The 24,278-nt window shown below is 32.2% G+C and overlaps 2 protein-coding genes across 3 annotated transcripts; both read left to right on the forward strand.

Annotated features, from left to right (window-relative positions):
• The first annotated feature begins 1,920 nt into the window (after positions 1-1,920).
• On the forward strand, positions 1,921-8,790 carry LOC116142963 (zinc finger CCCH domain-containing protein ZFN-like). Of its 2 annotated transcripts, XM_031428380.1 has the most exons (9): positions 1,921-2,076; positions 3,320-3,477; positions 3,886-3,948; positions 4,882-5,001; positions 5,508-5,798; positions 6,226-6,552; positions 7,376-8,185; positions 8,298-8,410; positions 8,501-8,790. In XM_031428380.1, the coding sequence occupies exons 1-7, from the start codon at positions 1,992-1,994 to the stop codon at positions 7,637-7,639; spliced, it is 1,308 nt and encodes a 435-aa protein (XP_031284240.1). In that variant the 5' UTR covers positions 1,921-1,991; the 3' UTR covers positions 7,640-8,185; positions 8,298-8,410; positions 8,501-8,790. The 2 variants fall into 2 exon arrangements, with proteins under 2 accessions (XP_031284240.1, XP_031284239.1); XM_031428379.1 differs by having other exon boundaries at positions 7,376-8,410.
• Positions 8,791-20,927: 12,137 nt separating this feature from the next.
• Positions 20,928-21,817, forward strand: LOC116142984. The gene is made up of 2 exons (XM_031428406.1): positions 20,928-21,231; positions 21,385-21,817. Exons 1-2 carry the CDS (start codon positions 21,142-21,144, stop codon positions 21,652-21,654), a joined length of 360 nt encoding a protein of 119 aa, XP_031284266.1. The 5' UTR covers positions 20,928-21,141; the 3' UTR covers positions 21,655-21,817.
• The last annotated feature ends 2,461 nt before the right edge of the window (positions 21,818-24,278 follow it).

Raw genomic sequence — 24,278 nt, forward strand, 5'->3', positions numbered from 1 at the left:
AAAATTGTTGGCTTGGATGCTACTAACGTGAGTCGTTTTTTATTTATGTGAAGCCCATCTTCTACGAAAGAAAACGTTGATGCACTTTAGCATACTAACGTACACAAACGTTATAATGAAAAGCTGAGAAGCTGTTAAAATAAAAGGAACGATGTTATTTTAAGAGTGAAAATCTGGATTAAATGTAATCAGAGGTATCAATTTAAGATTTTACTAAATTTCAGGTGTAAATCTGTCGATTTCTTTATATAAGTTGAAACATATCATACTATAAAGCAAATTGTTATTTTTAAATCACAATTTGTGCTTGTTTAAAATTCGTTTTACGTGTGTTTGTGCCCGTGGTTGACGAAAATTCGAGTGCTCGATGAGACATCTTACGACAAATGATTATATTTGAGGAAAAAATAAAAGAAGTCCTATTACATAGTTATACTTACTCTTTACCGACTTTATTAATGTTATAAAGAGAGCGAAGACTGACTTGCATCTTGACTTGATTAATGTGCAAAATGCATGGTCCCTTTTTTTATTATTTCAAACCCTATTACCTATCCTATTCCTAAAATATCTATTTGTTTAATTATTTGAGAAATACTATTATATTTTAAGAAATACTATTTGTGCCGCAAAACTCCATTTGCGGCATCGACTGCCAGATTTGGCCGTTTCCAGCCAGATCAGCCACGGATCTGGCCAAAAAAGGTTAGATCGACACGTTAAGACACAGATCCGATGGGTCTGTATCGTAACACAATTTTTCCGCCAGAGTCCTGCGGTGGTGGCCGGAATCTGGCACTGCGGGTGGTGGAGGTGTTTTTGTTATTTATCAAACTTTTTATATATAGGGGTGTTTGGTTAAATTAGCAAACTTAGGGGGTTTTTTGAAAATTTTTAAATTTATAAAAATCTAAAATAATAAATTGTCAAGGGTATTTTAGTCTTTTCACTATTAATAAATAGAAATCACTAACAGAACATGACGGAAGGTACCTATTTATCGTTTCAAAACCTTTTGGGTACCAACTTATCGTTTCAATAAACCTTGGGTATGTATAAGTCGTTCTCCCTTAGTTAAATTAGCAAACCTGTGGGACTTTTAATTTTTAAATTTTACCTCGTAATACTCATTCTATTCAACTACCTAGTATTATTTCCAAAATCCTATCAAAAATAACAAAACTAACGTCTGCCCATAATTCTTTGTATACAAGTATTATTTTTAAAATAGGATAAACTGTTTTAGGTCTTGTTGATCTTTTCCTAAACCTTAGGGGAGGTAAGGTAATAAGCCTAAATTTATAGACAAGTAACAACCAATGAGAGATTGCCACGTCATCATACACACCACACAATCAATAACTGAACGCATACTGTACTTCCCCAACAAATCAGATAGAATAACACGTGGAAACCAATGGAAGCGAGTACAGAATTCGAACCACTCTCGCGATTGGGAAGACAGTAGCGTCGTCGGTTTAGTGCAAAACGCGGGTGAGAAAAGGGTGATGTCTGGTTTGGATGGATGGTTCATGGTTGGTTGGTTTTTATTCTTTTTATTTTTATTTTTCAGTTTCTGTGGAGAGGAGAAGAGAACGCGCTCTCTCTCTCTTCTACTTTCTTTCTTCTTTTTTTTTTTTTCTTCCTTTTTTTCTTTCTTTCTTTCTCTCTCGCATCATCAAACAAAATCAAAACAATCAAATAAAATTGACATCATCAAAATTCACTTCACACAACAATAATAACAGTAATTCATTCTTTTTTCCTGCTGTTGTTTGTTGTGGTTGCTGTATTCGTGCTCTACTCGTGCTATCATAATTTATTCTCTCTACTACTTTGTCTCAACCATCCATCCTTCCGTATCTGATTTTGTGGTGCCTTCGATTATAGAGCGACGACAAGTGGTGTGGCGGAAGGAGGAGGAAGAGGGGGAATGGAGGTGACGGTGGTGGAGAGGAGTGGAGAGGGAGTGTGGTGGTGATGGATGAAAAATGGAGTTTGAAACCGGAATTCCGATGTCCCGTGGCGGTGGTGGTGTGACAGAGGGGCCGTCACTGTCGCCGTCGTTGAACCAAGGTTTGTTTGTTTAAAATACGAATTGACTTTTTTTTTTTACTTTTTTTTTTTGGTTGTTGTTGCAGTTTTTTTTTTTAATTGGTGATGATGGTTCATTTTCAGGTCTTAGCGGTTGTTTGATGTTGTGAATTGTCTGTTTTGTCCTTCTGATGTGTTGTGATTTGTACATATTGATCATCGGCTGAATTTGTTTTACTATTATATTTTTAATGTAATGTTTATATGCAAGTCAAATTTGGTTTGTTTCATTTCATTTTGTGAATGAAACTTGTATTTTAATTTCGCTTGCAAGCTTAAATTTGATGAAATATTTGTTTTTTTTATTTTTATTTTTTATTTTTATTCATTAAATTATTTATGGTAAAGTTATGTGAAGAAAATGAGGAAGAGGAAGTGTGTGAGATTTTTCCATTGCATGGTGCTTGTGGAATTAGAAACGAGGAATTTGCATGCTTTTAAGATAAATGGTTGAAGAGTTTTGGAAGTTATGAAGAATTAAGGATATTCTTTCATCCATCGTGAACAAATTTGTTGTTGACTGTTTTATTGTGATGGATTCTTCTACAGTGGTTGTGCTTTTGGATTGATTTAGTATTGAGCTATGTAACTTTGACTTTAGTTCCTTTTTTTTTTTTTTTCAGTGTTTTGCTACTTGATTAAATTTAATATGTTCAATGTGTACAAATTCCGGAGTTAGGTCTTATTTGTTTTCTGGAATTGCGTTTTAGGGTATATATATCAGTTCTATTTACGTATTACTGGAAGGAGAAATAAAAGATTCTTTGTATGATGCCATATGTTAGTCAATGAAGGTAGAAACAAGAAGTTAAGCTTGGTGTATTTTGGATCTAGGAAAGTATTAGAAAAAGTTCTTTTGAAAGGCTTTTTTTCCAGGGCATTGCAATTAATATGTTTCCCTCTTTCTTTTTTTCTACACAAGCAATTTTGAACGTATGCATAAATGTTTGGAACTCTCACTTCTCTAGGGGATCATACTACCGACCTTTATGCTTCATTTATTTTTTGCGATTTTTCAAATTTGTTTTGCCTTTTGGGGACTTCCCTTTGTGATTACCAAGTATATTTCAATTGAAGATACGCTACCCTGAGATGAATTGTGGGCTTTTTATGTTTCTGGAATAAAATTGGTGGAGGAATTGAAACCTGAAATTATATAACTCGATTGTTGTTTGGAACGGATTTGTCAAGATGTTTTGATTCTACTCCTTTAATGTTCTTTTAGATGCTATGTGGCAAATGAACTTGAGAACAAATGAAGCAATGGAATCTGGATCCTATCCTGAGCGTCCCGGAGAGCCAGATTGTTCTTACTACATCAGAACAGGCCTTTGTAGATTTGGGGCAACATGTCGATTTAATCATCCTCCTAACCGGAAGCTGGTATAAGCTGCACCATGTTTGGACAATTCTTAAGAACTCAAAGAGTAAATTATAGACAAATGAGATAATATTAATATATTTCCAGTGAGGTTCTTAGTTTTGAAGCCTTTTCTTCTTCTGCCGATGTATTATCATTGAAGATGGTTAAATGGCTAGTCACATAAATTTTTGCACTATGGGGTACTTAATAAAAAATATTCTCATAAAATTAATTTAGAGACTCATTATTTAGTACACATGTAGGCACATACGCATACCGACCTGCACATTATCATCGATATTCTTTTCTTTTTTTCCAAGTTGACTATCCTGCTAAAAATTTGAACATCATGGTTCATGGATTGTACCATGACACAATTTTTGCCTTTTGGGATTCAATATATTCACCAAGGTTTTTTTGAATTCCAGGCGATTGCTACTGCAAGGATTAAAGGAGAGTTCCCAGAAAGAATAGGACAACCAGAATGCCAGGCATGTAATTGTTCTCCTTTTATCTGAATGAAAACACTGCATTTTTTATCTCTTGCTTTACATTACTTCATTTCTTCTGAAAATAGTAAAGAATAGAAGAAATATTAATACTAAGAACCTTTAGGTATTATAAGAGTCATATGCTCCCTCTTTGATGCGAGGTGCCTCTAGTAGTGAATAGGGTATTTACTTGGGAAAATGAAAACAGCTACTGGGGGTTTCAACTTAATTGTTTTTATAAAAACTATAGCTGCAGTTTCAAGTGTTATCAATTCATTGTACTCGACAGTTGACCCAGAAAGTTGACTGATGTCACATTAACTTGATGACGATTGATGAGATGCCTTGTATACATCCTGATCATGTCTCAGATTGCGTAATTCACAATTTCTATGGAAATTTCCTATTAAGTCTCAGAAATTTAGGATGTTCTCCTTGCAGGGTTTGTATGAATATGATTTTTGACCATTGAACTGTCATTGTTATGCTCATGTTTGGTTCCACATTGCACTGTATTTGAGCTTACATACTATAGTTAGGTGCTCGCCTATCAGCTAAAACTTGTTTCTATTGATATGATGATTCTATGGATAGTATTCAAATTTTAGTTTGAAATTCTATTTGATTAGATAATTTGGAAATTAAACACCATTTAGTTTATCTGGTAAGGTCTCTTATAATTTTTGAAAAGGTTCTAGTTTGTAATCCTACTCACATTTCGGTTGTGGGAGTTGGTTTAAGGGGAAATCGTTAGTGAATCTTTAAATCTGTAATTGCTTTTGCTCTTGTTTCCCATAGTTGCTATCTTAAAGAAATTTAGATGGAAGATTTTTATTTCTTTAATGGCCCGTATGTTGTATCTAAAAGAGAACTTATAATTTCTTGAACCTCTTGTATTGACAAGTTAATATTCTGCTTTGAACTACTTTTCAGTACTACCTGAAGACAGGAACTTGCAAGTTTGGAGCAACATGCAAGTTTCATCATCCTAGAGACAAGGCTGGGATTGCTGGAAGAGTCTCTTTAAACGTTTTGGGCTATCCACTTCGCCCGGTTTGGAGTCTTTATTTTCCTTTAATTCAATAAGTAGAATTTTAATTTCATAATTTGATATAAATGCCTAACTTGTCTTTGTCACATTCTGATATCTTTCGGTTTTTCTTTTTTCTTTGCTTTCTCAATGTGAATGATTTGATTAGCTGCTTTTAGCATGTACAACACTGAACATAAAATTTGTGCCATCTATGGTTACTGGTCTAATTTTGTAATAGTTGTGAAACATGAATTGCATCATACATCTATGCATTTACGTGACTATCCTCATTAGTGGCTAGGCAGAACCTTTTGATTTTGCTTAGAGTGAGTAGTGATTTTTGTTGAATTATCATTTATAGGTATCAGATTTTATGGCCATTAACATATTGGACTTCATTAATGTGTCTTTAACTTCCTGTAGTTCTACCTTGTCTTTTTCTGACATTTTATTTGTTGATATTTTTGTTTTTCTTAGGTTAGATCATATTATTTATTTATTTGCTTTTTTCCTTGTTACTTTACAGAATGAGGTTGAGTGTGCTTATTATTTAAGAACTGGACAATGCAAATTTGGAGGCACTTGTAAATTCCACCATCCTCAACCAACCAACATGATGGTTTCATTGCGTGGCTCTCCTGTTTATCCTACTGTTCAATCTCCGACCACTCCTGGTCAGCAGTCTTATCCCGGAGGAATTACGAACTGGTCTAGAGCATCTTTTATTCCTAGCCCACGCTGGCAAGTGCCTTCAAGTTATGCGCCTTTAATTTTACCTCAGGGAATGGTTTCAGTTCCGGGTTGGAATGCGTACAGTGTAAGCTGTTTGTCCTCCTTTTTACTGAATGCTATGAATACATTAAGTATGCTTGTTTACATGTGTTGAGAGAGGTATGACTAGAAGCACTTACGCAAATCATGGTCCTCAATGTGCTCCAATAATTCTAAATTAAACTGAACTACTGACATAACTTGTACTATCTAACGGTTGTTACAACACATGTATTTTGTAGAACAAAAAGACATGCATATATAACTTTTAGATTCTGCAAATAGTGTTTTTTTGTTTCTTAAAAGACCTGTGTTGATTTTAAATGATTTTGTCTTATTTCATGGTTGATATGTAGAAATATAGCTGTTGATATACATGATTTTTTTTAATTTTGGTAATGTGTGTTTTTGCTTAATAAAACTTGTGTAATTTGAGAGGTTGGAAACATGCTCATGGATCTCCATTCTTTCAGGGTCAGCTGGGGTCAGTTTCTTCTTCTGAGAACCTACAACAAACAGTGGGAAACAGTCAAATTTATGGTGCCTCACGCCAGAGTGAACCAGCAACTTCATCTCCAGGGGCATTTTCTCCATATCGTTCTCGTTCTGTCCCTGTAGGGTTTTATGCATTGCAGAGGGAGAATGTATTTCCTGAGAGACCTGACCAGCCTGAATGCCAGTTTTACATGAAGACCGGGGATTGTAAGTTTGGTGCAGTTTGTAGATTCCATCATCCAAGAGAAAGACTACTTCCTGTTCCAGACTGTGTATTGAGCCCCATAGGCCTTCCATTACGTCCGGTAAGTCACAATAGTGATTAGTTTTATCTTTGAATTTGGCATTTTCTAGTTTAACATATGGAAGTGAATCTGTACTCTTGGTGTAATACTTTTTAAGTGTTTTGTGATTACTTGACTTCCATGGGGTTTTGTAATGAAATTGCTTCTGACTACTTCTGTATAAAAACATTTTTTTTTTGTCCTTAAATTCGCTTTAATCATTTTTTTTTGTATCAAGTGTTTCTTGTGCTATAAGAAATATGCGGAATCTGTGCTGCTTCCAGCAATTTTCTTTACTGCTCTGCTTGTATTGTAATTGTGTCATCACCGGTCTGGCCAAAATTTGGTTTTACTAGTCATAGTTGGTTTCACAGTTGTTATTAAAGTTCTCACATTAGGTTACTTTTGACACTTCAATACCTAATTGCACAAACCAATTTAGCCATTAACGTCTTTCTCTCTCTTATGATGCCTAGATAGATTGCATTCACTTGTTTATCTTGCTTGATTCATTAGAGAAGTCTTTGTTCAAGGATTTCTCTTTTATATTACTGTTATTGCCAATAGAAATACATAAATAGTATGCAGGATACCTCATATGAAGTGTATGCATTTCAGCATTCAATTTATTAAGAACTAATGAGAAGGTTAGGAGTAATGCCATTAAAACTGCAAGTTACTTCATCTCTAATTGTAATTTTAGCCTGTTAACAATGTCTCCCCCTTTTCCTTAGTGTTGCTTTGATTAATTTCATACATCTTATTTATTTTTTATTTTTTTTTTTTTCTCTCAAGTCATAAGTCATTGATGAGATTGATGAAGCTGCTTTATAAACTTCAACAGGGAGAACCTTTGTGCATCTTCTATTCCCGTTATGGTATATGCAAGTTTGGCCCAAGTTGCAAGTTTGACCACCCTATGGGAATTTTCACCTACAATCTCTCTGCATCATCTTCAGCTGATGCCTCTGCTCGGCGCTATTTGGGCTCACCGACTTTATCACCGGAAAGGCTTGTTGAAGCAGGCTCAGGAAAGCCCAGGCGACTCTCATTGTCCGAGCCTAGGCAGATGTCTTCTGGTGATGATGACATTGATACAGAGGGATAAGTGGTGTCTCAAATGATGGGGCTGGTTACTTTCGCCTATTTGGTTGGACAACTAAATTAATCTGTAAATTCGTTTCCTGCTGATGGGGATGTACAGATTTCATGTCAAGTTCATTATGTTCTTCTGATTCAGTTGACATCCTTGACTCTGAATTTCATGTTGCTGCATTGTATAAAAATCTGAAATTATTGTCACATTTGGTAAAACCTAATGTGAACATTTCTTCTTTCCCAAAGCCCATCTTTTTGTTATTTATGATTTATTTTTTGTCCAATATGTTATATAAAGCACCCTTCTGCAAGTTTTTGCCCTCGCTTTGCCTTTCCAGTGAACGCCCACCCAGGCCCCAGCTCTCTCATAATGTTGCATATGTTTTTGCCTGCTTTTTATGGAACTACTTACCGTTATTGTCTTGTCATCATCGTCATCTTCTTGTTGTCAGCTTCTTCTCACTACTTTTGCCGTTGCAGGGTTCTCTTATTTCCACTTCGGTTCCTGTTGTACAATTTTTCTTCCTTCACACCCCACATCGAAATAATAACCTTTGTGAGATCCTCAAAAGTTTGATTTATATTTTTATGGTTGATCGCCTTAATCATTTTGATAGACAGGTTTTGTCTTGCACAGGCCTTCGTGGTTAACCTTTTTGTTTGAACAGTAAATTGGAGGCCAAAGAATAAAGTGAAATGACGCTGCTCGTGTTCCCACCAGAAGAACTCTTCGAAGTTCCCCAAATCTTGCAGATAGCTCTCCTACATACTGTGATCAAATGTGCATATATCTCTATTCTGTCTTCTTTGGAATTTGCTTTGGTTGCTTTTTTGCATTATACAGTTTGGTCTTATATTTTCTTTTTTTCAGGTGGCTTGACGTTGCACAGGTATCATTCACAGAACTGTCCAGTAAACACATCAGATTTTGATAAAGATCCTTGAAGAAATTATGCAGGTATCACAAGAACATGAAAATGGGATGCCTATTTATAATTTTAAAGGTCTAGTCAATGATTGGGAACTTGGTGGAATTCTGGCTTATGCTGTAAGAGGTTTTGTATTCTTTTGCAGCCAACTTATTTTCTTTAATGGGTTTAGAGATGTTTTTTATGCCTGGATTTATTTTTATTGGAATGCATTGTGATTCATGAGCAAATACACCCCAGAAATGTCTATCGGTTTTGGGTGATCTGTTTTGTGATTCAAGATTAAAAGAGTTCAAATCCTTTGTGCTTTGATTTGTTTGGTTACGCGCTTATAATTCAACACAAGTAATAACAGACTTAATTCACACACACAACATACACTCGTGATAATGTTTGTGAATATTAGCTATCTTTTACTTTAGCTTTGATCACTCCAGAGTATGGAGTTGTCGGACCTATTTCCTTCATAAGAAGCATGCATGATCTTTATCATATTTGCTAGAAAATTTTTAAGGCTTTAGCTTTAGGCAGACGGATCTTGTTTGCCATTTTATTAATCAGTCAGGATAGAGTTAAATAAATCTTCCCAAACTATTCCACAAATTTAGACCAGACATTGTTTGCTTCTTTATTGACTCTTGGTACCATATTATAATGACCAACTTTAATCAAGTTAGTTGAATGGTCAAGCTTGTGGTTTGCTCCCACAGGATTTTTAGTGAAAATCCCTTGTAGGCAGCGTAGTCAAATGCCATAATTACCTGCTTTTTGAGAGCTAGCTGTAGTTTCGAATACAGGTTTGCAAAAACAAGATCGGAAGATATCCAAATTATCTCTAGTTTTGAATTTGGGTTCGTTTTGCGGGGTTCTAGTTTCAAATATGGGTTTGCAAAGCGAGTCAAAAGATATCTAGATTATCTCTAGTTTCGAAAATGGAGTTGCAAAACGAGTTCGCCGTATCTAAATACCTCTCTTTATGATAACATGCATCTAACTTAGGGCATTCACCTTTTATTTACTTCATTAAAGTTACTTTTCTAGATTTTAGGAAAAGTTGTCAAACTTTATTCATGTTAACATCATTCACCACCTCTCCCCTAAAGGCACTTTAGAAGCACTCTTTTCTTGAAACATATCAGTATATTCTTTGAATAATTTTATATTTATGAGTTATATAAATACCAAATTATATATAAATTGATGTGGTACATAATGAATTAACGAGTGTTCACTCAATAAATGAGAATGGTCATGGACTCATATGTGGTGTTTGCTCTCATAAGGTTTAGGGTTGTTTCTTGCTTCCAAATATTGTCTGGTTTATTTTGGAAGATTGTAGCTTTTTACTTTTATATTTTCAAATGTCTTTAGAATCAATGGATTCATAAATTTATCTTTTTCAACTTAGTGGCCTTATTCTAATTCAAATCAATTGTGAAGAGGAACAAAGGATGGGCTTTTATGTCTTTTTGTTTTTACTTTTAAGGAGTAGGTAAGCTTACTGCCAACCTTCAAACGGGTTTTTATTATCCACTCCCCGAGAGATTAGAAAATTCTAAACATCCCCCCACCCACAAAATGATTTTAGTTATTCATGTTCGATTTTATGTATTTATTTTTATTTTTAATATTTAATCTTACATAAAACCATTGACTCTAAATTTCCATATCTTAAATCTAAATTTTAATAATCATTGAAACTTTTTGTTTTATTTTAAATATTTGTTTATTTAATGAAAATACAATGTAATTAATTTTGATTTGGGAAAAATGATGTAAAAAAAAAAAAAAAAAAAAAAAAATTAATTAACTTTTCAAATTGGGAAAATAAAGTTAATTATGCTTAAAAGGTTGTTTTCAATATCAGATAGGTTTGGGTTTTAAAGATAGTTTTTTAATTATAGAAGAGGTGTACTTAACTATGGGGGTAAAGATCAATTACATGGGGACTAAAAGGTTTACTTTAATATATAAATCTTGTCCTTTAAAATTTTTTATACAAATAGTAAAAAAGGTAACACATGGGTTTTTCTCATAAATTAAAATTTGTTGAATAAAATATCACTATAAATAGGAGTTTATATATATAAAATTTATTACAATATGAAATTTATTCTTATTTATAATTGAACAAAAATCAAAATTTGTTATGACTATATAAATGTTATTTTTATATAAAATATTACTAGATATATATTTACTAGAGAGGAGTTAATATATATATATATAGATAGAGAGAGAGAGAGAGAGAGAGAGAGAGAGAGAGAAGCTAATATATATATATATTTTCGTGAGAGTAAACAAAAGTTACGGAAACTTTTGACTAATGTTGAATGATTTAATATTCGTTGAAACTGATCTCACATCAATGGGCCCATAAAATAAATCCATCAAAATTTGTAGACTTTAGGCAAAGGCAATTATCTCCTTGTTGACAGCTCAATTATTGATTGAAACAAGTGCACAACCCTATCCTCAATAACATTTTTATCAAATTAGTGAGTTACGTTACCTCTTATCTTAATTATGTAATGTAGTTTACCAACAATTTTTTAACGGAAAGGATACAGCCACTGAAGATTATACACCGAATAACATGATAAAATCTTGACTGTCGATTAATATTAAGTTAAAATTAATCAACGGTTAGAATTTTACCACGTCATTCGGTGTATAACCTTCAATGGCTGTAACATTACTCATTTTTTAATATAACATATGGTTTTCCGATCAAGAATGTTTGCACTTTTTATTGATTTTCTGAGTTCGAACTTTGGGGTCACCTACCACATTTATGATTTATCTTGGAACATTGGATTTGTAGAGTATTCAATGAACCTCAGGATTAGTCGAAATGCGTATAAGCTGGTCCAGACACTCTGGTCATTATATATATTGATGAAGTTAACTTACAGCATCGAGATAGTGTTATCCCTTTATTGATTTTCTGAGTTTGAACTTTGGGGTCACCTACCACATTTATGACTTATCTTAAAACATTGAGTTTGTAGAATATTCAATGAACCTCGGGATTAGTCGAGGTGCGCATAAGCTGATTCGGACACTCTGATTATTTTATATATATATATATTGATGAAGTTAACTTACATTATCGAGACTAGGGGTGTTCAAAAGCGGTTAACCGGCTTTTCTAAACCGAACTGAAATGAACCGATTTTAGGGAAAACTGGTTTATCGGTTAACCGAAAAACCGGTTAACCATTTTTAAAAAAGCGGTTAATAGATTTTGAACCGGTTTTCCCTTTTTTTTTTATAAATTTTTTTTTAAAATTTTGTCCTAAATTTAATTGTAAATATAGACAATACATTGGGAACTAAGAAAAAAAATTTGGGTTGGGATTTTAGATTGAGTGAATTAGAGATTTATTTTAGTTTAGGTTATTATTTATTTATTTAATATATATATATTTGAAAAACCGGTTTAGAAAACGGGTTTTCGGTTAACCGTTTCTAATTTCTTCCGAACCGGTAACCGAACCAAAAATTCAGTTTTTTGAATTTTTCGAACCGTAACCGAACCGTGTTTTCGGTTCGGTTTTTACATTTTTTTGAACAACCCTAATCGAGACAGTGTTATATCTTACATGACCTATTGTTTTATGGTTTGACAACAACTTCTTAATAAAAAAGTTTTATTAGGTTAATATACAGTGTGGAGTTTTGTTACCTCTCACTTGAATTATTGGGGTAATGGTACCTCTCACTTGATTAGGTTAACTTACAGTAACTTATGAATTCAATAACTTTTTAATATAAGATTTTGATTAGTTTAATTTACAGCACCGAGACATTGTTCCCTCGTGCTTAAATCCTTAAGACCATAGTCTAAAGATTAATTGAACTTATGGTATAATGATCTCAGTGAAAGGTTACTTTTCTGTAATATAACTTACTCTTTTACGGTATAGCTAAAGTATCAATAGACCCCCATAATTTACAAAGAGGAATTTGACAAATTTAAGGGAGAGTTTTTAAACAATTATTATCAATTACGAAAAATTGATGAAAATTTTCTAAAATTTGCAAAAGTTTAAGAGTTTTCTATTTTTCAAATAAGATTTCTATATTTAGTTATTTATAACAATTTTTAGAAAAAGAAAATTATACCGGGTTTCAAAAGATAGAGAAAGTTTTAAATTTTAAAATATCGTATTTATTAATATCAATTTTAAGAAAACCTAGAGAATATTTCTATTTTTTAGATGAGTTTACATGTAATTATTTGTACTAATTTTAGGAAAAGTCTGTTAAAAAATAGAAACCCATTCTATGCATAATTATGTATACCAATTTAAAGAAAAGTTTATAATGGTTTTAAAAGCTAGAGAATATATCCATACTTTCAATGGTAAAGTAATTATTCATACTAATTTTATTAATAGTCCATGATATATATTTTTTTTTCCAAATTTTTAATTATTTATACTATTTTTAAGAAAAGTTTATAATAAATTTATGCAATTATGTCAAGTATTTATACTAATTTTAATAATCAATATGAATTTTGATGTTTAAAACAACTAGTTACATTACATCAACTTATTGATATGTTATATTATTGCGTATTATCACTTTAATTGTTAACACTAATTAATAGTCATCAATCTATTACAATTTAATATGGCCGAACGACATCACTCGAAGTTTGCCCTAAAAATAATTTCGTATCCAGAAAGTTTGAAAATGACAATTACTCACTTTCCGTTAATATTTGTTTGTTAAGATTAACTGAAGAATGATAGAATAGTAAATTCAAAACAAGTCAAAGGTTAATTATATCATTATACTCCTATATATATTAAAAAAAAAAAAAAAATACTCCCATCTTCTCGTCACCACTAGCTGATTGTTGTTGGTTCTTACTGGATTCTTCATCAGAATAGACCGAAAAGCCACCCAAACCCCAATAACACACTTACCTAGTCTTATCGACAGTTTTTCGACCAAATTTTCACCTTCCCATAACCAACCGTGTGACTGTCGTTTCGTGCCCATCAACCGATTCCAACACCATCTGATTCCCTGAACCTCCCACACCAAAACCCCTCTACCTCTAACCCCGTCGCCCTTGAAAATTGCCAACAATTGCATGTTTTGTACTTCACACGATCGCCCCTCTCAAGTTGGATTTTGGTCGATATTGACCTTCAAAATTTATTTGAAGCTCGAACCGAGCCAAACTGAACCAAATAGCATCAAGGCTCCAGAAGAATTTTTAGAATCGATATATATATATACTCCCATCTTCTCATCACCAGAGCCAATTTGTTGTTGGTTCTTGTTGGATTCTTCATTGAAATAGATCGAAAAGCCACCCTAACCCCGATAACACACTTACCCAGCCTTATTGACCAAATTTTCACCTTCCCACAACCAATCGCGTGATAGTCGTTTCTTGCCCATCGGCTGATTCTGACACCATTACAACCCCTTGCCACCACCATCTGATTCCTTGAACCTCCCACACCAAAACCCCTCTACCCCGAACCCCATCGCCCTCGAAAATCATCGACAATTGCATGTTTTGTACTTCGCGCGATCACCCCTCTCAGGTTGGATTTCGACAGATATTGACCTTCAAAATCCAACCTGCCGCCACCCCAAGCTCCATTGGGTCTCCTCTCTACAAAAACCCCCCAACATCTTATTTCGCTCATCAATTTGTTGGATTATTAACTCTAGATTAAGGTTAATAATTACTAACCTAATTCAAATTAAAAAAAAAAAAAACTTAAAAAATATCTAATTAACTCTCTCTCTCAAATTGTTTAGATTGCTCTAGATCCATAATCAATTATCAAATGTGGTAATTAAAATTAATGTAATCTTACATAATACTTTATAGTGCCTTCCCATAATTACATTCAGACTCCAATCACAACTCACTCACTTTCTCTCTCTCCACTTCTAGTCCAAAAAGTGCACCGACCATTTTCTCCTCCATTTTCTATTTACTCGTCCAAACAGAGTCCCAAGAATTCATTTAAATCCCACCCATCATCAAACCAAAGATTATAAAGACTCCAACTTTTTACTTTTAATACCCAAAAGGTTTGGAAATGACAAACACCCACTTCCGTCATGGTCTATTAGAAATTCTATCTGCTAAAAGACAAAAATGATGAAAAGACTGGAATACCCATCGATCTCCATTCCCAACGCATGCCAGCAAGGGCCAGTGCCACTGTTTATCACGAACTTCACAGAAAAAACGTAAAATCGGTCAAAAAATCAACGATGATGCAAGAGGGCTGTGCAAACTGGCTTGGGGTGAGAGTGGAATTACTATACTGTTTTTCAGCAGACAAAAATCCTAATAGAATATGACATGAAGTATTTATTTGTCATTTCCAAACCTTTTGAGTATCAATCTTTATGCCATACTTGGATAGGTGAAAGTCGTTCGGCCAAAGTTTATTGGTAATATACATGTGGAGTTTGTACCTCTCACGAATTATTGGGGTAATGGTACCTCTCACTTGATTAGGTTAACTTACAGTAACTTTGAATTCAATAACTTTTTAATATAAGATTTTGATTAGTTTAATTTACAGCACCGAGACATTGTTACCTCGTGCTTAAATCCTTAAGACCATAGTCTAAAGATTAATTGAACTTATGGTATAATGATCTCAGTGAAGGTAAGTTACTTTTCTGTAATATAACTTACTCTTTTACGGTATAGCTAAAATAAATAGACCCCATATTTACAAAGAGGAATTTGACAAATTTAGGGAGAGTTTTAAACAATTATTATCATTACGAAAAATTGATGAAAATTTTCTAAAATTTGCAAAAGTTTAAGAGTTTTCTATTTTCAAATAAGATTTCTATATTTAGTTTTTATAACAATTTTTAGAAAAAGAAAATTATACGGGTTTCAAAGATAGAGAAAGTTTTAAATTTTAAAATATCGTATATTAATATCAATTTTAAGAAAACCTAGAGAATATTTCTATTTTTGATGAGTTACATGTAATATTGTACTAATTTTAGGAAAAGTTTGTTCAAAAAATAAGCCTATTCTATGCATAAATGTATACCAATTAAAGAAAAGTTATAATGGTTTTAAAAGCTAGAGAATTATCCATACTTTCAATGGTAAGTAATTATTCATAATAATTTATTAATGTCCATGATATATATTTTTTTTTCCAAATTTTTAATTATTTATACTATTTTTAAGAAAAGTTTATAATAATTTATGCAATTATGTCAAGTATATACTAATTTTATAATCAATATGATTTGTATTTAAACAACTAGTTACATTACATCAAACTTATGATGTTAATATTGACGTTTATCACTTAATTGTTAACACTAATTAATAGTCATCAATCCATTACAAAATATGGCCAAACGTCATCACCGAAGTTTGCCCTAAAAACAATTTCGTATCCAAAAGTTTGAAAAACAATTACTCACTTTCCGTTAATATTTGTGTTAAGATTAATGAAGAATGATAGAATAATAAATTCAAAACAAGTCAAAGGTTAATTATGCTATTTTACCATGGTGTTTGTGTTGGTCTGCCGCGTTTATGTCTTTTTGTTTTTACTTTTAAGGAGTAGGTAAGCTTACTGCCAACCTTCGAACAGGTTTTAATTATCCACCCCCCGAGAGATTAGAAAATTCTAACATCCCCCCACCTACAAAATGATTTTAGTTATTAATCAACTATTTTCTTAGCCTTAGCTTCTCAAAATCAATAACACATCTATTTTCTTCTAGCAATTCTAGCAATAAAATTTAAAAAACAAAAAGATGTAATTATTATTTTCAGTTTGTTCTATCTACTAATTTTAAAGTATAAAAGGGGCCTTTTACAAGGCCAAGGGGTTGGCCTATGATCAATGAAGTTTGCTCCTTTCATTGAGTGCATGGGTTCGAAGCATGTGATCATTTACCACATCGTAACTTACCTGGTTTTTTGAGTTTATAGGGTGTTCAATAGACTTCGGGGATTAATTGAGGTGTACACAAGTTGGTCCAGACACCTCAGTTACAAAATAAAATAAAATGGGTCTTTTCTTTTTCTTTTCTATATCCTCTTGTTAAACCCTAGATCTATAGCAGCCCTTTCCTTGAGGAAGTTCTTGGTTATGGGAGGAACACTTTCTCTTGCCAACTTCTACCATATCTGTGATTTCCTGAGCTTCAGTTTCTTTCCTGAACCTCCAAGTCTTGTATTAGTGTTGTGATTTTAATGGAGGTGGAGGTGTAGTCAGGTTTCAATTTGCATATTTTTTTTTATAACTTATTTATTATATTATTATCATTATTTTTTTTATGAATTATGGATTGAGAATGGCAATTTGTTTGTGTTGAAAATTTTAAACTAATTTTTTATTTTTGGAAAAAAAAAGGTTTGTATACGTAATAAACAATGACAAGTACACTCGTTGTATGCGTTGGTAGTAAACTTTTGTTATTTTATTTAGGTTTAGGGAAGTGATTTTTAGTCCCACCTATTTTTTCTTTACCCCTCATTTTTTAATTTATTTCTGTTTTGACAAACTTAAACCTAATTTAAATTACTAGAAATAACATTATAATTTCTAAATATATTCATGTTCGATTTTATGTATTTATTTTTATTTTTAATATTTAATCTTACATAAAACCCTTGACTCTAAATTTTCATATCTTAAATCTAAATTTTAATAATCATTGAAACTTTTTGTTTTATTTAAATATTTGTTTGTTTAATGAAAATACAATGTAATTAATTTTGATTTGGGAAAAATGATGTAAAAAAAAAAAAAAAAAAAAAAAAATTAATTAACTTTTCAAATTGGGAAAATAAAGTTAATTATGCTTAAAAAGTTGTTTTCAATATCAGATAGGTTTGGGTTTTAAAGATAGTTTTTTAATTATAGAAGAGAGTTACTATATAATTGAGTAATTAGATTCGACAACTTTATTACACTAATTAAATGGATATTAATGACTTCCTCAATCATCCAAATGAGCAATAAATCGTGTATATTTTAACTGAAGAAGAAATTATTACTGAAATTAGACAAAAAGAGGAATGAGATAATCATAAGAATGATATGGAAACACCAAAAATTTCATACCAAGAAGCTCTAAACATATTTGAGAGCTAGATATATTTTGGGTTCAACAAGAAAGTGTATATGCTAACGACTTATTACATATCCACAAAATAAAAGATGTGGTAATAACTCTAAAGCATAAATCATTGTTCTAAACAACTTTAAATAAATATTTTATTTCATCTTACACTTTTAATGTAATACAACATATATTTTTTGTAATATACATATAATTATTATTATGTGAAGGCAAGTTCCTTAAGACGAGATTTAGAAAAATTATAACTTGTTACAATGTGAAATTTATTCTTATTTATAACTGATCAAGTTAGGATTATAATTTTTTATGACTGGGAGGTGGTATATATATATATTTTCGTGAGAGTAAACAAAAGTTACGGAAACTTTTGACTAATGTTAGAATGATTTAATATTCGTTGAAACTGATCTCACATCAATGGGACCATAAAATAAATCCATCAAAATTTGTAGACTTTAGGCAAAGCAATTATCTCCTTGTTGACAGCTCAATTATTGATTGAGACAAGTGCACAACCCTATCCTAAATAACATTTTTATCAAATTAGTGAGTAACGTTACCTCTCATCTTAATTATGTAATATAGTTTACCAACAATTTTTTAATATAACATATGGTTTGCCGGTCAAGAATATTTGCTCCCTTTATTGATTTTCTGAGTTCGAACTTTGGGGTCATCTATCACATTTATGACTTATCTTGAAATATTGGGTTTGTAGAGTATTCAATGAATCTCGAGATTAATTGAGGTACGCATAAACTGATCCGGATACTTTGGTCATTAGATATATATTGATGAAGTTAACTTACATCATCGAGACAGTGTTGTCTCTTACATGACCTATTGTTTCATGGTTTGACAACAACTTCTTAATAAAAAAGTTTTAGGGGGAACAACTTACACATACCCAAGGTTTGCTGTAAAGACAAAGTGGTACCCAAAAGGTTTGGAAATGACAAACACCCACTTTCCGTCATGTTCTATTAGAAATTTCTATCTGCTAAAAGACAAAAATGATGAAAAGACTGGAATACCCATCGATCTCCATTCCCAACGCATGCCAGCAAGGGCCAGTGCCACTGTTTATCACCGAACTTCACAGAAAAACGCTAAATTCGGTCAAAAAATCAATCGATGATGCAAGAGGGCTGTGCAAACTGGCTTGGGGTGAGAGTGGAATTACTATACTGTTTTTCAGCAGACAAAAATCCCTAATAGAATATGACATGAAGTATTTATTTGTCATTTCCAAACCTTTTGAGTATCAATCTGTCTTTATGCCATACTTTGGATAGGTGAAAGTCGTTCGGCCAAAGTTTTATTAGGTTAATATACAGTGTGGAGTTTTGTTACCTCTCACTTGAATTATTGGGGTAATGGTACCTCTCACTTGATTAGGTTAACTTACAGTAACTTTTGAATTCAATAACTTTTTAATATAAGATTTTGATTAGTTTAATTTACAGCACCGAGACATTGTTACCTCGTGCTTAAACCCTTAAGACCATAGTCTAAAGATTAATTGAACTTATGGTATAATGATCTCAGTGAAAGGTTACTTTTCTGTAATATAACTTACTCTTTTACGGTATAGCTAAAATATCAATAGACCCCCATAATTTACAAAGAGGAATTTGACAAATTTAAGGGAGAGTTTTTAAACAATTATTATCAATTACGAAAAATTGATGAAAATTTTCTAAAATTTGCAAAAGTTTAAGAGTTTTCTATTTTTCAAATAAGATTTCTATATTTAGTTATTTATAACAATTTTTAGAAAAAGAAAATTATACCGGGTTTCAAAAGATAGAGAAAGTTTTAAATTTTAAAATATCGTATTTATTAATATCAATTTTAAGAAAACCTAGAGAATATTTCTATTTTTTAGATGAGTTTACATGTAATTATTTGTACTAATTTTAGGAAAAGTCTGTTAAAAAATAGAAACCCATTCTATGCATAATTATGTATACCAATTTAAAGAAAAGTTTATAATGGTTTTAAAAGCTAGAGAATATATCCATACTTTCAATGGTAAAGTAATTATTCATACTAATTTTATTAATAGTCCATGATATATATTTTTTTTTCCAAATTTTTAATTATTTATACTATTTTTAAGAAAAGTTTATAATAATTTTATGCAATTATGTCAAGTATTTATACTAATTTTAATAATCAATATGAATTTTGATATTTAAAACAACTAGTTACATTACATCAACTTATTGATGTTACATTATTGACGTATTATCACTTCAATTGTTAACACTAATTAATAGTCATCAATCCATTACAATTTAATATGGCCAAACGTCATCAACCGAAGTTTGCCCTAAAAACAATTTCGTATCCAAAAAGTTTGAAAACAACAATTACTCACTTTCCATTAATATTTGTCAGTTAAGATTAATTGAAGAATGATAGAATAATAAATTCAAAACAAGTCAAAGGTTAATTATGTCATTTTACCATCGGCTGTTTGCTGTTGGTTCTTGCCGGATTCTTCATCAAAATAGACCGAAAAGCCACCCTAACCTTGATAACACACTTGCCTAGTCTTATCGACCAAATTTTCACCTTCCCACAACCAACTGCGTGACTGTTGTTTTGTGCCCATCAGTCGATTCCAACATCGTTACGACCCCCCACCACCACCATCTGATTCCCTGAACCTCCCACACCAAAACCCCTAACCCCGTTGCCCTAAAAAATCATCAACAATTGCATGTTTTGTACTTCGCACGATTGACCCTCTCAGGTTGGATTTCGGCCAATATTGACCTTCAAAATCCAATTTGCCACCATCCTAAGCTTCATTGAGCCTCCTCCCTACAAAACGCCCCAACATCTTATTTCGTTCGTCAATTTGTTGGATTATTAACTCTAGATTAAGGTTAATAATTACTAACCTAATTCAAATTAAAAAAAAAGAAAAAAAACCTTAAAAAATATCTAATTAACTCTCTCTCTCTCTCTCTCAAATTCTTTAGATTGCTCTAGATCCATAATCAATAATCAAATGTGGTAATTAAAATTAATATAATCTTACATAATACTTTATAGTGCCTTCCCATAATTACATTCACACTCCAATCACAACTCACTCACTTTGTCTCTCTCTTCACTTCTAGTCCAAAAAGTGCACCGACCATTTTCTCCTCCATTTTCTATTTACTCGTCCAAACAAAGTCCCAAGAATTAATTTAAATCCCACCCATCATCAAACCAAAGATTATAAAGACTCCAACTTTTTACTTTTAATTTAATTTAATTTTCTATATATTTAGATATCAAATCAAATCAAAGAAACCAAAAACGAAAGTCCAAAACCCTCTTCACGAAAAAGGTCTCAACAGCAAACCCAAAACCCAAACCCATTTCCCACCTTTTCATTGTCTTCACCAAAATTCCCACTTGTTTTAGCTCAAACGCACTAAAACCCACTTCCCAAAGCATCATGTCTCCTTGTAGAATGCCTTTCTCTTTCTTGTTTCTCCTCATTTTGGCTAATGTGATCACTTCTATTGAAGCAACTTCACCGACCCCAGTAAGTGTTTTTTTTGTTTTTGTTTTTAAAGTTTAGATCTTCTGCCCCCTTTTGTTGTAAAGATTGAAGATTTTTTTTTGTGGGTTTATTGTTTTTTTTGTGGGTTTATTGTGTATTGAGTGTTTATTATTTTTGTTTCTTGATCATTTTGAGGAAAATGGGCCTTCCTTGGAGGAGAAGAGGAGCCAAGAGAGCTTGATGGTGCCTTTAATGGAGGATAAATTTGTGATGATGGTGAATGAAACAAGAAGAAAGCTCAATAGTTTTCGGATATGTGCTCTTTGTACTTGCTGTGGAGGAGCAAAAGGGATGTGTTTGCCATCTCCTTGTTGCTATGCAATTAATTGCAACATTCCAAATAGGCCTTTTGGATTCTGTTCTTTCACTCCCAAGACCTGTAATTGCTTTGGCTGTCATCTCTGAGTAAAATCTCTTTTCATAAAAAATTTAGTTTTAGTCTTTGTTTGGGAGTGTGAAATGGGGAAGAAAGAAAGAATATCTGTTCTTGATTTGTTTGTTTGTTTATAATTTTTGTCATAATTTATTGTTGTAAGTGTTAGCAAGTAGTATTATTATTTGGGGATTTGCTATTAGTTTTTAAGGAAAAAAAAAAAAAAAATAGGAATACTTGGAGGTAGAATGCTATAAATTAGAGCAATTGTTGAGTATTTAAGAAGACATTGTCCTTTGTTTATGAAGCTAATCTTTGTTTAAACCTTATTTTAATGTTAGTGCTCAGTAGGGCTGCTGTGTTACTCATGACAAACACATATCTTTCTATTATTTTATTTCATTTTCTGTGTTTTTTTAGTTCTTCAAGTGGGTGTAATGCGCTTATGCTATTAGCAATATGTAGGGTATTGCTTTAATTATTATTTTACTATCACTATCCTTTTCTTAATTTCCATTAATTTTTCCCCTGCATCCACTACTTAATGCTTTAATTATATTTGCTTCTACTCTTTACTCCTTGTATGTGTTGTTCGAGAATTAGAATTCTCTCCTGATCTATATGATTGTGTGACATGCGATCACTATGTTATTAGTGAATTATGATCGCGTTTATGTTCGAGAATTATAAATTCAAGTACTCAGGCAAAACTCAGATTATGAGAAGATCCTTGATTTTGTATGTGTCCGTCGTGAATTAGCATCCTTTCTTGATCTATATGATAGATTATAAGTTTGAGTCTTATTGAGGCAAAGCTCAGATTATGAGAAGATCCTTGACCTGATTAGCACCGGCAATGATAATCAGGGTTTAGTAATTGAAGTCGAGGAGATAAGTTATCTGCATACTTCTACACTCATCTTTATGTTGATGTTTTTGGTGGTTCAATAGATAAATGGTGCACCCACTTTTGAAGGGATAAATGAGAGCTAAAAGAACGGCTAGTTTTAAATTACCTTAAATGGAAGAGTGCTAATTGTTGGTGTAAAATTTACTCTTAAAGAGATGAGTTTTGCTTATAGGTTGGTTGGATGAAGATTGATGAGAATGATATTAATGCTTATAGTTGAAGCCAACTCATACCTTAAGGTGGGTGGAAGTTGGATAGTAGCAATTAATTCTAGCTACTTCATCCAAATTATAAGGTGGGTAGCTTTATAGTTCTTGAGAGACCATTAATTTGTATATCTGTATAGTATATCCATGGTCCTAGCTTGTTAACGATATAGGCGATTAAAAACCATTGAGTGAGGTATCATAACGGTTCTCAAAAGGTCGATAATTTTATTAACTCGATCCCAAAATGACAATGTCTATATTCATATTTTGGTTTTCTTGCTTTTCAGAATGTTCTCGGATTGGTACTGCATTAGACTCGTTATATTACCTTAACATTATCGATTTGGTACTTTATTTATATTTATATTTATATTTTAATTTGTCGTTTTCAGATCATAAAACACCCATTGGACTAGGTGAAGTCAAATTTCATTTTCCCATCTGGGGTTTAATTTGTTGCATGTTATCGAACTAAACATTATCGGACATATTTTAATGTTAGGTGCTAAAACTCCCATTAGGCTACCTGATTTTTTTTTTTTTTTTTCAAGAGTTTGTGGGGGTTAAGAAAATATAGAGACATGCATACATCTGAGTTTGGTGTCTTGAGAAGAGTGTGTTTTGGGAATCTCATTGACCTCATCTGTGTTTTGGGACACAAACCCATGTGAGCTTCCATGGACCAATTGTGTCCATTTCTCTTCATCGACAAAAATAGGTCCGGAGGATAGTTGAGATGCGTGCGAACTGGTCCGAACATCCTGATTATCAAAAAAAAAAAAAAATTTGACAAGAAAAAACTAATATTACATTTTATAAAGTCTAATTCACGGACTACATTTAATGTTGATCTTGGATTCAAGAGTTTGTGTTCATGGTTTCGAGTCATTCAATATAACGATATTTAGCCTTTGTACTCGTTACACGCATTGTATCTGAAAGGTTTGAGGCTTTATTGTCGTAGATTTCTCTTTTTTTTTTCCCTACCGTTTGAGTTAATAGAATTGATCGATCATTTAACCTAATTTGGGTATTACCCTTGACCTCAATGTAAGGGTAGAAATTAAAAATTAACTCGATAATATTATCATATCGCGAAGAAAATAGTATTATCCTAATTTAATACCCTATTATTATTATTAAAATTATTATTATAAATACAGATAAACAATTGTCTCACTCAAAAATATTTGTGGCCAAAGATTATGTTAAAGAATTTACATATCATATGACATGGTTGTGATTTAATAATTTAGAGAATCTTTGTATAATTTAGTTTGACTTATTAATTTATTGAGAGCGACTTGCTTCTAAAATGTGGAGGTGCAAGCTGGAATCATAAAACTGGCATGTGAATATCCGCACATGATTTTCTATAAAGTTGGCCCAATACAGGTAGAAAAATAGTAACAATACCCACCATGGATAGACCACCATTAAGGGCGAACCAAAGAGATTGTGCATCACTTTAACTTGGTTCGATTCTTCGTTGAATGCAAAAATATCTTTATTCATGTTTTACTTAGGGGACCGCAAC

This window comes from Pistacia vera, unplaced genomic scaffold, assembly GCF_008641045.1.
Source record: "Pistacia vera cultivar Batoury unplaced genomic scaffold, PisVer_v2 Contig423, whole genome shotgun sequence".
NCBI lineage: Eukaryota > Viridiplantae > Streptophyta > Magnoliopsida > Sapindales > Anacardiaceae > Pistacia > Pistacia vera.

Excerpts from the sequence above, each read along its gene's own strand:
- LOC116142984 (XM_031428406.1), top strand. The coding sequence starts at position 21,142 with ATGTCTCCTTGTAGAATGCCTTTCTCTTTCTTGTTTCTCCTCATTTTG. Across the intron at positions 21,232-21,384 it reads AAGCAACTTCACCGACCCCA|GAAAATGGGCCTTCCTTGGA; the intron begins GTAAGTGTTTTT and ends GATCATTTTGAG.
- LOC116142963 (XM_031428379.1), top strand. The coding sequence starts at position 1,992 with ATGGAGTTTGAAACCGGAATTCCGATGTCCCGTGGCGGTGGTGGTGTG. Across the intron at positions 2,077-3,319 it reads GTCGCCGTCGTTGAACCAAG|ATGCTATGTGGCAAATGAAC; the intron begins GTTTGTTTGTTT and ends ATGTTCTTTTAG. Across the intron at positions 5,799-6,225 it reads CGGGTTGGAATGCGTACAGT|GGTCAGCTGGGGTCAGTTTC; the intron begins GTAAGCTGTTTG and ends CCATTCTTTCAG.